This window comes from Theobroma cacao, chromosome 4, assembly GCF_053813885.1.
Source record: "Theobroma cacao isolate CCN51 chromosome 4, ASM5381388v1, whole genome shotgun sequence".
Taxonomy (NCBI): Eukaryota; Viridiplantae; Streptophyta; class Magnoliopsida; order Malvales; family Malvaceae; genus Theobroma; species Theobroma cacao.
The window spans coordinates 35,346,504-35,361,675 of record NC_142642.1 but is presented as its reverse complement, the minus strand read 5'-3'; the positions used below and the strand labels follow the sequence as shown (position 1 = coordinate 35,361,675).

Genomic DNA, 15,172 nt, shown 5'->3' with positions numbered 1-15,172 from the left:
AATTTCAGGAAGGGTTACTACGGGCTTCGGGAACTTGTCCGGGCTCATCTATTAGACTCTGAGCAACTGGACCTAGTCAAGCCCATCTTCAGGTTTCTTAATAGATCTATAAAATCATAGTACAAATTTTCAAGGAATTGTTTCATCTTTCATTGTCGAGCTGTCCTGGAGAGCATAGCTTAATCATAATTGAATTCAATCCCAGGGTTTATTTGACTGACACCCTACAAGTTATAACCAAATAGGATGGGAAGGCAATAAATTGAGATCACAAATTCACCAAATGATGTAAAAGAAAACTACATTTAATGCAATAATAATTTCAGAAAAAGACGAAGAAAAACGTTATTTGTGATCACCCTAAGCTTCTTTCTCTACCCACTCTTCAATGAATGTAAAATGTTGAGCTTAATCAAGACATGCGCTGCAACTGTTATTAATGGTCTTAAACTGAAGTATATAAACTTCTGTTCCCAACTTAAAGATATAGCAAATTGCAGAGAAGTCCTTGAGGTTTGAGCATAATTGCACTCAAGGACACAAGTTTAGAAAACCTACATCCCGCCCCAAAATAAGGCTTCAAGTATGTCGATATAACCCAAACGTTAAGTGACCGTGAAAGTAAATATGTACATGGCATCATATTATAGTCACGTTATGCTAAAAATGCCCTTAAGTATTGGCAACGAATCGCTTAAATTTTGATACACAAATGGGGAAAAAAATAACAAATTAAAGTAAAAAAGAAACATTTATTAAGTGTGAAAAACATTTTTCTTTTTTTTTTTTCTCATTTTCCAAAGCCTTCCCATAAAAGTTTGCCTGATTTTTTTTTTAAATTCAAATAAGCCTTAGATATTTGGTGAAATATTAGTGGAAATGATAGATGCTTTTGAATTTTGGATAATAGGTATTAAGCTTGAATTATAGTACAATTTTATTTTTTAAAAATAAAAACTCAATATATTTCTCTAATTTTTTAGGTTCTTACATGTTTTATAACTTATAGTAATCTTTAATTTTTCTCTCATTTCAAGATGTCTTGACAAGTCAAATTTTTTTTACCGTTTTATATAATAAAAGTTTTTTTATAAAAATATTCAAAAATAATAAAAATAAAATCTAAAAAAAATTATAAATAGAGAAACACAAGAATTTATCTGGTTTTACCTCTTAACTATGTTTATAGAGTGAAACAAATTTAACCCAAAAAATTCCTTGTACATTAACAAATCTTTTGTGGATTAGCTTCACCTAAAGTTACAAATGTTCCTTAGTTACAAGTGTTCCCAAGGGTTCCATTAGACACTTACTTTTACAATATATAAGTTCAAGATAAAACAAGATTGGAATTTAATGTAAATAAGGAATTTTAAAATTATACAATTACTTAATGTTGTATATATTAGGAATTTGAAAATATAGTACCTTAAAAAGCAAGTATATTCTCATTATTATATTCTATTTATTTTATTTGTAATGAAAATATATTTTGATAATAAGACAAATAATTTATTTTAAGTAAACATTTATTATCGAGTTGTAAAAGTACCATGATTCTATTGAAATATTAAAATATATTTATATGAAGAGTCATACATATGAGACATATATTTTAATTGAATCTAAAAATTATTTACAGTCATATAATAAATCTGATCACTTTTTCATATTAAGGCTGTAATGTCTAAATTACTTCAAACGAAAAGAATGCGATTCATTTCAAAAAATGCGATTCACTTCAAAGAAATGATGAGTCTTAAATCATCGAAATAGTTGATTTTGAGTAATGACATTATAATTTGAACTAGAATCATGTAAGAATCAAGTTTAAGTTTTACCATTACTTAAAACTTGCTTTTACATTTATGTATTCGCTTATGATAGAACTGAAATCCTGATAAATAGTGAACTCGTATTTTATCTCCTTATAATTTTTGATATACCATGAGTAAGATCATCTTAATACATTGATTTAGACTTTATATGTTAGGATTATAATTGAGGTGAGTGTTTGGGAATATATATCTAAATAATGGAGTTAATAGTATTAACATCAGTTCTAGTGATTTCAGGAAGATTAGTGAATAATTTGGGCTAATGGATTGATGAATTAGCTACTCATCACATCTTAATACTCAAAAGATTATATTTTGGAGTATTGAATCATTAATTTTTTTTTTTTGAAAAGCAATATTGAATCATCAATTGGATGAAATCTGAGACTAAGAGATAAAATTGACATAAAGAATAAAACGGTAATTTCACAATTTATTATTGGATGGTTATGAGAGTTCACAACATAAGGTTTGCAATTTGGATAACTAATATTGAATATTAAATATTAGATCATTTCTTAAAATTGTAGTTAATCCAATAGTGCAACCATGAATTTATGGTGGAGTGATTTTATGGTTAATAAACTTGAATTATCTTAAGAGAATAATAGTAACTTTAAGTTTATTGAAGCTTGTAATATCTACGTCCAAATAGATTATGTATTTAGCTTCGTATAATTCAATTTATTTAACTTATTTTAGTTGAAATGCATGTTTTATTTAATTATTTAAATTTATCTTAAAAAATGATAACTTTATATATTGTCATAATGAAGATAAGAGTTGTCTCAATTTAGACAAAGTACATATGTTATCTTAATTAAGACAAGAGTTATTTTAATTTAGACAAGAGTATATATGTTGATTTAAGATAAGAGATGTCTTAATTATATTATTTTATTTTTGGTAAGTCAAAATTTGTCTTAATGAATGAATATTTTTTTAAGGTAAGAGTTGTCTTAAAATGAAAAATATTTATTAAGATAATTATTGTCTTGAGATAAAATAATATTGGAAGATTTTAATTATAATTAAAAAATTAAATAATTTATCCTTTATTTATAATTAATTTTAATCTCTTGATAAATTATAATAGTCCGTATTTGATTATAATTCCTTTATTTTATTATTAATTATTTTCAATTAAAGAAGGATAATAATAAAATAAAATAATTACTCAATAAGGAATCATATTTTGACTTAGACAAATAATTATAATTAAATAAATATATTATTTATTTTTAATTATAATTTTAATTATTACTGGAGGAGTATAGTACAACCATAATACTTTGAGGATGACCAACTTAGACTCTTGATAGGAATTTATTTTTAATTAAAATAAAAATAAAAGAAGAGTCCATCAAGAAACAAAAATTTAAAATTTTGACCACACCTTATAAAAGGGAAAAAAAAATTCATCATCTTTTAAGTCTGAAACCCCAAGTCCAATAGTTCCTCCAAGAATTCTCTAGTCATCCCTTCTTGATCTCCAATTTTGGTATTTTTTCTAGAAATCTCTCACAAGAGAAACAATTATTACATAGATTTAAAGAAAAAAAAAAGAAATTATATTGTTACGATCTTGATTTAGCATTCCACAGTTTGTCCATTCAAGTTGAAGAGATTTTTGATGAATAAGTGGTAAGTTTGTTTAGTTAAGAATTAATTTTTTGTGTAGTCATGAATTTACTACAATTCACTAGAAGTTAAGAATTAAGAATCTTGTAAAAGAAAAACCTATTTTTGGTAATTTAGGCATAACTTTTGCTTTAGAGGTCTAAATTTGGGCATAATTTTTGCTTTGAAAGTTCAAATGACATGATTCTAGAGACATTAGAAAGTTAAGAAACAGGGTTACAATTTTTATATTCACTATTTTATCCGGTTTGAATTTAATCAAGGTGAAAATTTCATTACATGTTACTTGTCAGTGTGAACCGAATTTGAAAAACGAGATCAAAGATAATTCTTTATAAATTATTGATTTCAAGAATGTGATTATATGATATTGCAATAACTATAATGTGTGCATTTTGCTTGTGTATTTGGATTGCTTACTTCTGTTATAGTAAAATTTTTAAAATCTATAATTTACACAACAACATGCATGCACAAAGATCTAATTCAAACAGTACACAAACTTAAATTTTAATGAAATAAGATACTGAATTAAAAACTCAAGAACTTCAAAATTCATTGTTTGTGAATTAATATGATTGTACATTATAAAGTTACTTAGTTGATTTTGATGAACTATGAGCGTATTTACCTTTACCTTTTTTTTTTAATGAAAAGGTGGTTAAATTTAAAAGATCAAGTACAGTAGGCACAACAAATACGCGAGTGCTGAGGTGGGTTTTCTAGGTAAGGGCTATTTCAGTAATTGCAAGTTTTCTGCTAACCTCGTTCTAAACATTGAGGCGGGATGTGGTTTTTGCAAACTATTGTCCTCGAATGTAATTATAGTCAAACGTCAAGGAATTTTGTGTAATTTGCTGAAAAAGAAGCAAAAAACAACAATATTTTCCCAATAATATAGAAGCAGTCACATACCGTTTTTAAATCAAGTTACTGCAGTTGTTTGTATAATTTTCACCTTCACAGCCTCCCATCTCTCTTTCCTCTGATGATTTGAGAGAGAGAGAGAGGAGTAAACTTAGAAAGTGCGCCAGGCAAACCCTTATAATGCCCACACTACTCTTTAATCTTCTTCTTCCTTCCTTCCTTACTTAGATCCTAAATCTCCAAAACCCCATTCTTTTTTTGTTTTTTATTATTATTTTTTTCTTTTACTTACCCTCATGTAAACAAGCCTTTTTTCACTAGATTTCTCTAAACCAATATTTATTGGTCCTCTTCCTCCAAATTTTCAGGTAAAGTTTTTCTTTCCTTTCTTCTTCTCTAATTCTTTCTGATTTTTGTAAAGTTTACACCTTTGCTTGGCCTGCTGTGGCCTCAATACTAGTTTATAAGCTTCTGTTTGCATTTGTCAATCCAAATCATCATCGTCTGGGTCATCTTCTAAATTTACATTTATTTATTTTTTTGCTTTTTCTCAATCTCTGCTTCTTTTAGTTGATACTGAGTTTGTGTATTTTCATGTTTACTAATTTTATCAAATATGTGTAGGGAATAGATTGTTTGGATTGTTTCTTTTTTTTTTTTTTGGTTATCATTTCTGTATTGATTGCTTATATGAGTTTTTGGTATTGCTTGGAGGGTTTAAGGTGTTAATGGTTATTTGGAATTGGTTTTTTAGGAACTAATGGGGAAAAGGGTTAAGAAGAATCGTCGAGTACCTCCTAAGGAGAAAAAGGTTGTGGCAGCCCAATCTCCAAAAGTTATACCTCAAGAGAATAATGCTAGTTTTGAAAAGGTTGATGATGGAGTTGCAGTCGTAAAAGAGAGGAAATCATGCCCCCATCTTGATAAAGGTATTTACTTGGATAAATTGTTGGCTAAATTAAGGTCCTCGGGGCCTATTAGGTGTGAAGATTGTAGGGAAGGTGGAAATGATAGGAGAGGGAGTAAGGGAAAGGGTAAACATGGGAAGAAGAAGGGAAGTGCTTCGGTGGATTCAAAATCTGAGTCAAAAGCCATTTGGGTTTGTTTGGAATGTGGACATTTTGTGTGTGCTGGAGTTGGCTTGCCAACAGCTTCTACGACCCATGCAATTCGTCATATTAGACAAACCCGTCATCACTTGATGATTCAGTGGGATAATCCTCAATTGAGGTGGTGCTTCGCGTGCAGTACATTCATTCCAGTAGAGAAAACGGAAGAAAATGTTGAAAATAAAGATGCTTTGTCTGAGGTTGTAAAATTGATTAAAGAACGATCATCTGAACCACCAGCAGCTGATGTTGAGAATGTTTGGTTTGGAAGTGGCAGTGTTACGAACGCAATCAAATCAGAAGGAACTATATCAAATGGCTTGGATGAAAAAAGTGGCTATATGGTTCGGGGTTTGGTTAATCTTGGGAATACGTGCTTCTTTAATTCAGTAATGCAGAATCTTCTGGCTCTGGATAGACTAAGGGACTACTTCTTGAATCTGGATGCATCCGGGGGGCAACTAACTATTTCTTTGAAAAAGCTTTTTGCTGAAACAAAACCGGAGATGGGATTGAAAAATGCTATCAATCCGAAACCCTTTTTTGGGTGCATTTGTGCTAAGGCTCCCCAGTTTAGGGGCTATCAACAACATGATAGTCATGAATTGCTTCGTTGCTTGCTTGATGGGCTTTATACAGAAGAGTTGGCTCTGAAAAAACACATTAATGCTTCTATAAATGATGTAGTTTCGGCAAATCAGGATCTTACTTTTGTGGATGCTGTATTTGGGGGTCAAATTTCGAGTACTCTCTGTTGTGAGGAATGTGGGCACTCCTCAACAGTGTATGAACCATTTTTAGATCTCTCCCTTCCAGTTCCAACTAAGAAAACCCCATCTAAAAAGGCTCAACCAGTCTCTCGAGCCAAGAAAACAAAGCTGCCACCAAAAAAAGTTGGCAGGGCTCGGGGAAAAGTTAACAAAGATGTAGATCGGTCACCAGCTCAAGGTGTTACGACTTCATTGCCAAGCAGTGAATCTCCAGGCCTAGGCCATATGGTTGTGCCTCAAACAGAAACCATGGTGGCATCTTCCAGTGATTCTTTACTATCTGGTGCTGTTGGCACAAGTGCCGAGGCCAATGAACTCAGTTCTGCTTCACAGAATCTCTTAGCTGTTGCAGAGTCTGAGAATGAGCAAGTAATGGAGAATGCAGTGAAGGAAAATACAGGTGCGGCAGATGATTTTGCTTGGATGGATTACCTTGTAATGGAGAATACGCTGCAGGAAAATGCAGCTGGGGCAGATGGTTTTACTTGGATGGATTACCTTGAACCAGGAACAATAGCTGTTGAGAATGATTTGATTTCTCAAAATAATGATATTTCCTTTTTTCAAGATTCTGAAGACAAGAATCTGGTTCTGAATGAAGCTTTAGCAGAAAGTAGTCAGGTCTCTTTACTTGAGGGGGAACCAAATTGGAAACCACATGATTCTTCTGGAAACCTTCAGGAAGAGGGGCTTCCTTTGCTGGTTCAAGATTCTGAGGTTCTGTTGCTCCCTTACAAAGAAGAAAGTACCAGTTCTAAAGAGAGTGTGAGAGAAAACGAGGCCTCCTCATCAAATGTTGGCCATGGACAAGAGGAAGTGGAGTTTGATGGCTTTGGTGACATGTTTAATGAGCCCGAAATTGCTGAAGGGCCCAGCATTGGGCCCTCTTTAGCAAATGAAGTTGCTGAAACTGGTTTTTTGGCTGGGAATATTAGTGATTCTGATCCTGATGAGGTTGATGATAGTGACTCTCCAGTGTCTGTAGAAAGCTGTTTGGCTCACTTCATAAAGCCAGAGCTTCTTTCTGACGATAATGCTTGGAATTGTGAGAATTGTGCAAAAATTCTGCGACGTCAGAAGTTGGAATCAAAGAAGAAGCAGACTAAGATGTCAAAGAATTTAACCAATGGTGGTGAGACTCAAAGCCAATGTGAACCACCAAGTTTAGATAAAGAATTCCCTTGTCCTAATGGAGTTAGAACTATTAGTAATGGCGATATCAGTAATTCTGGTGAAAGCTTGGTTTTACATAACAAGATAACTGATTCTTTGAAACAAAATGGTATAAAACTTGAAATTGGTCAAACAGGTGAGCTAAATTCAGTTGTGTCTAAATCTGAAGAAGGTAAATCTGAGATAGAAGATGCAAGCCTGATGAAATCAGGTTCTTCAGTCTCCTCTAAATCCTGTGGTCAAGAAGAATCTGGTGGTATCCAACCTGTTGATTCTTGCAATGTTGAAAATCATAGTGATAATGATAAATTTCAGCAGAGTAATTCACAGATGGCCGAAAACTGTCAATCAGGGGAAAGTGAAGATGAAGAGATAGACTCTAAAAACGTGAAGGTGAAGAGAAATGCAACAAAGAGGGTCCTCATAAACAAGGCTCCACCTATTCTAACTATTCATTTGAAGAGGTTCAGCCAAGACGCTCGTGGTCGCTTAAGTAAATTGAATGGCCACGTCAATTTCAGAGAAACAATTGATCTTAGACCATATGTGGATGCCAGGTACCTTTCCATATGTCTTAATGTGCATAGCCTTTCTTCTTGTCAAGTCTGTTCCCGTGTGCTTACTTTTTTCTTAAACCTCTCTAAAAGCTAAATTCTTAAATTTTGGTGATTTCTTTTATTATTTTCAATTTGGTTGCTTTATTCTGTTTTAATTTACAGATAGCTGGTAGGATGTGCTTTTAGATGCTGCAGTCATAGATTCTTGGTCAATGTGTTCCCTGTTTGTTAGTACAAAATTTATTTGTGATTACATGAAACGGCCTCTTGTAGCACAGAGTTTATTATATAGGAATATTGAACTGTCTGATTTTTAGGATGGCAAGAAACACTTCTATGGCATTTATAATACAAGTGCAAGATCTTTGTAGAACACAATTTTAGAATATCTTAGACTTGAGTAACTTTTAGCTTGTTCAAATTATTGTTTCACCTCTAGTGGGATGTCATTATATTTTTGCATTTGTCATTTTGTATAAAATGCTTTGCCTGTTGCAGTTCATTTTACTTTATTTGTTTTCAATTGAAGTTAAAACAGTTAGGTTGGAAAATTGAATAGGATGGTTAGACCAAGAAAGGGATGGTTAGACCAAGAAAAGGATAAACTTCGTGATGTCTTATTATGGTTTATTTCATTAGAGTAATATGAGCTTTTGCAAGAAAAAACTGATATCTTTTCCTCTCACAGCTCATTTTATTTCCTTTGAGTTTTATTATATGGCAGCTCTAACTGTATTTTCACTTATATGCCTTTTGAAAATGAATATTGTTAATAGTTTCCAAAATAATAATGTAAGAATGCCAACACAAGCCCATGGCAGTATCATAGCCTGGCTGAGAGCATAAGACTACTGGGCATGGATGTGCCAGCCTCTCTCATGAGCTTCTAAATAATGATGATCATAACATACTAAATGGGCATTGGACATTTATAGGGAGGATTATATTTTTAATTGAGTTGGTTAAAATTTCAAGATGTTCCGAGGTGCTATCCTTTTACTGTTGAACATTTTCTATAGTAATTGAGCTAGTGACCTTATATTATGGATGTGAGACATAATGATTTAGCGGCAAAGAGGTGAGTGGCTGAGATGGTTTAAGCTCTTATTAACATTGGGAGATCTGGAATGGTGGTCAGATATTTTGTTTTTAGATGAGGTTCCAGAGAAGAAATCAGGAGACCTATCGGAGCTGATTTTTTTGAAAATCTTCCTTTTTAAAAGTTCTTTTAGGAAACATATGACAGATACTCTTTTTCTGTCTTTTACATGTTCATATACATGCTTTTCCCTCTCTCTCTCTTTATATATATATACCTACTTGGCTATTTTTGGATATGTGTCTCTGTTGATCACCTACTTTTTCTTTGTTTCAATCTGTCTGTTTGGACAAGCGCACTATAATGTGTGTGTGTGTGTGTGTGTTTGTGTGTACATGCCTCTAGACACTTATGTATGTATTTGGATATTGAACTCCTTGCTATATGCTTCAAATGGTACACTGCTACAGAATGGTCCATCACTCTTTGGCTTTTCATGCAAGTGTTCAAAAATTTTCAAGGGAACCTCATCTATATTTATCTTATTATGTTTTGTTTTTGAAAACCCCCCTTCATTATGTTTATCTTTCTAAGTTAATTAGCAGTTATGTCCAACTTTGATTATATACATAGGCTTTTTTAGATGCATGCCAAAGCATCCTTTTGAAAATAGCTGGTTTTAGAGCAATAGCTCAGATGATATTGAAGCCATAAAATCCATATAGAAACCAGGGAAAGTGGCTATCTATATACATTCTATACCAGGTTTTGTTGGAGATTTTACATGATATAACTAGTACAGGACACTTGATTGCTTATGCATCCAGTTCTCTCAATACCTTTTCATATGATTTAAAAACATGTTCATAATTTGCAGGTGTGAGGACATAGATAACTGTATTTACCATCTGATGGGGGTTGTGGAGCATTCGGGAACAATGAGAGGGGGGCACTACATTGCATATGTGAGAGGAGGTGAGAAGAGGAAAGGGAAGGCAGAGACCGAATATGTGAGTTCTCCGTGGTATTATGTCAGTGATCATTATGTGCGCCAAGTATCACTTGAAGAAGTTCTTCGCTGTGAGGCATACATCTTATTCTATGAAAAAATTTGAAGGGTTTTGTTCCATACTTGTTCTGTTTCTTAAATGACAGAAGGGGGTAAAGTTAGAATTGCACCCCCAAAGGAGAGAGACAGAAATACATGACAGGCAGAGGTGAGTGTACAACAATAATTACCATATACTCCAATACCCATTTTTGACATGTAATGAGTTCTAATATGTATATCATGAAATTATATCTCAGAAAAAGCTTCAGTATTCTTTTGTAATTGGTCCTATTTCCTCGAAACCTTAGTTCCTAATTTATTGAGGTTTTTTTTGTAGGAATTCACTTATCAAATTATTACATTGATTGTTTTCCAGATGAATATTTTGAGTCATCCATCTTATGGATTTCCCAAGGGTTTTGTTTCTTATTTATGAAGCTGGAGCTAAAAGTTTTGCATATCTTATGATTTTGCTCATTAATGTGGCTAGCACTACTTACTATTATAAACTATAGTATGTACATGTACCACTGTGTGTGTCCTAAATACAAGTTATACATGTAGCAAAGTAGTAACTAATTCATATTTATTTTCGGTTTGTTTCATCAATTTTTGGAAAATATAAATTTTAAGTTCAAATTTATTATTATTATATTAAATTTACCAATATTTAATTTAAAAGTGTATTTCCAGAAAAGTTAGTGAACCATATATATATATATATTATATACCAAATCAAAGTATTTTTGTTTTAAATATACTTAGAATGAATATTTTTTTGTCTGTAACTTATAATTATTTTTTACTTATTTCGTATATTTAAAATTTTAAATTAATTAATTATTAAAGAAGTAATGAGCCTTGAAAATGAAGTGAAAATTGTGAACTAATTTGACATTTTCCATTTTGGAATTTCTATAAGTTTATTGGACCCAAATGTAATTTTGATGGGCTTTCAATATTTTGATTGGACAAATCTCTCATGCAGTGCTCAAAAGATGTGTTGATTTTCTGCCGCAGAAGATTCACCCCTGTAAGAGAATCCATTCCTATCAGAATTCAGAGCCCTATTATTATAATGCACCAAGGACAGCAGAGAATCCAATACTACTTTAAAAAGAAATGGGGTTAATTTGGTAAATCCATACATGAAAACTAAGATCCAATACAGGAATTTGACAATATTTTTTTCTCTTCATTTCTCTTTTCCTTTTTGGTTACCAAGGCCGATAATCAAAGCCATGAAAGTACCCCCAACAGCACCATTGTGTGTGTATATATTTATACATAAGCATACTAAAAAGGGGAAAAAAAAAGAAAAGAAAGAAAAGCAGAAAAGGGAACAAAAGAAAGATCTCTTCCCCATCACTCCCTCTTTTTCCGCTCTTTCTCTGTACTCTTCTCTTTATCTCTCTCTCTCTCTCACTCTTGCTTTACCAACTTAGCTCTTCTCCATGGAAGTACCAGTCTTGAAGCTGGTATTGTTCTTCCTCTCCTTGCTAATAAACAGCTTCTTGGTTGCTCAGGGGACGAGCTGGTGTGTAGTCAGGAGTGATGCAAGTAACCAGGCTTTGCAAACTGCACTAGACTATGCATGTGCCGCTGGTGCAGACTGTAGCCCTATACAGTCAAGTGGCCTTTGTTTTCTTCCCAACACTATCCAGGCTCATGCTTCTTATGCTTTCAATAGCTACTACCAGCGTATGGCCATGGCACCTGGTGCCTGTGATTTTGCTGGCACTGCCACTGTTGCCAAAACTGATCCCAGTTTGTTCTTTCCCTTCAAATTTCTCTTTCTTTTTTTTTGGTTGGTTTTTACAACTGGGTTTTTGCTTATTTTGTTCTCTTTATTTCGTTTCGTTTTGTAGGTTATGGATCTTGTATGTACCCATCTTCTCCAAGGTATGCCTGATTTTTTAGTGTTACATTATTGAATAATGTCTTTAAATATCAGTTTTATGTGCAAAAATAATCTTGGGTTTCCACTATTTTCAGCTCAAGTACATTGCTTTCTTTTTCTTTTTCCTCTTTTTACTTAGGTAGCTTTTGAAGGATTTTGGTCTAGTTTCTTACTTTCTTCAGCTTCACGCATTCTTTGATTTTTTTTGTATAAACAGTCAGGTAGTAGTAATAGAGTTCAATCTTTGTGTAGGCAATGCCTGTGCTGTGATTCTTGAGGGAGAGTGAGCAACCGGGATTATGATACCGTTATTAGATAGATGTGTGACATGTGTCTTCACGCATGGCATCTTAATCTCTAATAGCAATCGAGTTCAATCTTTGTATGGGCAATGCCTGTGCTGTGATTCTTGAGGGAGAGTGAGCATCCATATGATACCGTTATTTGATAGATGTGTGACATGTGTCTTAACGCATGGCATCTTAATCTCTAACCGTCCGTTTTTTCCTCAGGACAATCTTCGCTTTGTATAAGTCAGTTTTCCTAGGCGTATGTCTCTTGGTCTCTTCTTTCAATGCCTTGGGTTCCTCACTGTGCTCGTACAGTTTTAGTTCCGTCATTTTTTAATGGGAACAGCTAATATTTTTCTAACCGTTGGATGTTAACTCCTTGTCCAAGGACATCCAACGGTTGAGATACTCTAGATAAGGGAACACAGGAGTTACCCGTGGGTGTATCTGGGCCTAGGTTAATGATGCAAATCTGATTTTACTCTGCGCCCTGAATGCTGCAGTAGTTTTTGTCTAGCAAGAGCTTTCTCATGTCTACTGAATGGACTCTGGTGGTCTTGTCAGACTAAAGCTCACTTTTTGCCCATGCTCAGGCAAGGGTAAAAAAAAAAAAAAATGTTAATGTACATTTTGAACCCTCCTGGGGGCTTTCTCGCCACATTGAATCCCTTATTTTTCACCGAATCAGGGGGTTCAGAGTCTAGCTATAATTGGATTGTTCAATCTCAACCATCCACCTATTATACTAGACAAAATGATTGGTCTAAATAGATCTCCTGTTTCTTTATCAAAAGTAAATAAATGTTTACGTGAACAGATGACGGCACTTTATGTGATCTTTGTTTTAGAAAGCAACCAAAGTAATGCAACAATTATGCTTGTAGGTTCTGTTCTATTTGAGTACACTCCTTTCATGTCTAGAAGAGTACAAGTTTGTCTCCTATATGTTTTTTTTACCTCGGAGGTAGAAAAATGTTTGGATTGAACAGTTTTAGTTTCGCATTCCAATGTGTACTCTTTGTTCAGCATGAGGAGACAAAGGGAGCTTTTTCTTGCTTTGTTAGCTTGAATGACTCGAGAGGAAAGATTCTTTTACTATTAAATAATAGTGGAGATTGAAGATAACTCAACTAGGATGCCCATGTTTGGCCGTTTACTCAGTCTAATTACTTTAAATCATAGTCCTATGGTTTGGTACTTAGGTTAAAATGACTCTTGTTTGCTGTTTTGATGTTAGGGCCATCGATGAGGCCAAGGTTAGGTGCTCTTTTGATGTAAGGTATGAGACAAGGACTTTAAGGCAAATGGGAATGTTGCGAAGCATGGCAATAACAATCCAGATGCCATTCTGTCTTGTCCCATAGACCACCTTGTGCTGTAACTTTTGCTTGTGCCACTGGGCTCAGAGCATGTCCACTAGTGGCTTGAAATTGAATAGCTTTACAAACAAGTCTATGGTAATTCTGCTGCATGGAAATTTGAAAAAATATATATATTAATAAATATTCTAATTAATCAAATCAAACAATGTGGATTATCTATTGGGATTTTATGTTTTAATTATTGAAGTTCTAGCATTTGCTTCACTTTTCCATTATCTATGAGAAATTTGGAAGGATATGCACTCCTACTCTCTTACAAGGATATACCAATGAAAACTGGGCAATGTGAGAAAATTTTTCTTAAGAAGCTATTGGTGGTCACTCCAAAGAATCTACTTTTGTACTAGTTTCTCTTTATGGTAAGTAAAGCAGAAACATAGTCTGCAATTCTTTTTCCCGCTAGCATGGTCCTGTCTTAGGACCAGTACTTGCTCTTAATTTTAGACTAGTCAAAGCTCTTAACCTACCCAAAACATATAGCCCATCTGCCTTGGCTTATGACAGGACTTTGATTAAAACAGTTTCCCAAGCAACCTGTTCCATCTTAATTTTGGTTGAGCTAGTCTTGTTTTGTTGTTTACCATAACTTTGCTTGGGTTTATTCCATCTAGCTAGGCAAAGCACACTAGTCCTAAACTCTAATTTGATCTTTAACAGTTTTGGATTTTCAACAATACTAACCAAATTGGTTTATGTTAGCTTGATTAAAGTTTATCTGCTGATTCTTACAAAAGTTACAACGCTTATGTTTTGCTTTGTGATTATTTTTAGTCCTTGTCTCTGCTATTTCTGCGATTTAACAGCTTAAATTATGAAATTTCCAGCACAGCTGGAGGGATACCCGCACCAACGCCACCAGCAACAGTGATAAACAACCCGAATGTACCAATGACACCATTGACAACTACACCAATCAATGGTGATAGCAGTACTGGACTAAATAACCCTGGACTGACCCCTCCGGTACCCACAACAGATGAATCTAAAGCTTCATTGGATTATATTGTTGCCACAAGCTCAATGTCTGTCATGCTGTTACTTGTTCTATCATTCATTTTGCACCCCATGTGGATCTCTTAAACCCAGCTGCATGACCCAGTGACGGGAAGAGGCGTTTTTGTTAGAAGTTGGAGCCTTCTTTCTAGCTAATATGGAACAGCACCCGATGATTTCAATCATTTACTTCTGTCTACTTTTCTGGACATTTGCTGGCTTCACATTGGTTAAATCTAGAGATCTCATCTAGCATTATGAGTAACAAGGAGCTAGAGCTAGCACTAGCAAAGATCTCTATTAGATTCCAATCTTCTTAGCTCTCACAAAATCAATTCAATATTTCAATATTATTCTTGTATGTTTCCTGGCGTATATATGAATGAGAAGGGGTAATCAAACAGTGATGCATCTATGGATTTTTCCTTTGATGAATCTAGCTCTGATCTCCTCTGGTTTGTTGGCAACAGTGGATCTGGATATATCAAGATGAAGTTCTTTTTATGCTAACATGCAAATTTATGAGGTAAATGGCACATCAAAGGGTGATATTAACCCAGTG

General features: G+C 33.7%; 2 protein-coding genes across 5 annotated transcripts; both read left to right on the top strand.

The window, feature by feature from the left end:
• The first annotated feature begins 4,426 nt into the window (after window positions 1–4,426).
• Window positions 4,427–11,712, top strand: LOC18602720 (ubiquitin carboxyl-terminal hydrolase 2). 4 transcript variants are annotated; one of them, XR_001927582.2, is made up of 5 exons: window positions 4,427–4,714; window positions 5,101–7,955; window positions 9,872–10,211; window positions 11,034–11,078; window positions 11,572–11,712. XR_001927582.2 is itself a non-coding variant. In XM_018119735.2 (3 exons), exons 2-3 carry the CDS (start codon window positions 5,107–5,109, stop codon window positions 10,107–10,109), a joined length of 3,087 nt encoding a protein of 1,028 aa, XP_017975224.1. In that variant the 5' UTR covers window positions 4,427–4,714; window positions 5,101–5,106; the 3' UTR covers window positions 10,110–10,420. The 4 variants fall into 4 exon arrangements, 1 of the variants encoding a protein (XP_017975224.1); XR_016026039.1 differs by having other exon boundaries at window positions 11,034–11,181; window positions 11,572–11,700; XR_001927583.2 differs by lacking the exon at window positions 11,034–11,078.
• On the top strand, window positions 11,265–15,077 carry LOC18602719 (Carbohydrate-binding X8 domain superfamily protein). The gene is made up of 3 exons (XM_018119740.2): window positions 11,265–11,812; window positions 11,914–11,947; window positions 14,442–15,077. The coding sequence occupies exons 1-3, from the start codon at window positions 11,500–11,502 to the stop codon at window positions 14,695–14,697; spliced, it is 603 nt and encodes a 200-aa protein (XP_017975229.1). The 5' UTR covers window positions 11,265–11,499; the 3' UTR covers window positions 14,698–15,077.
• Window positions 15,078–15,172: the final 95 nt, after the last annotated feature.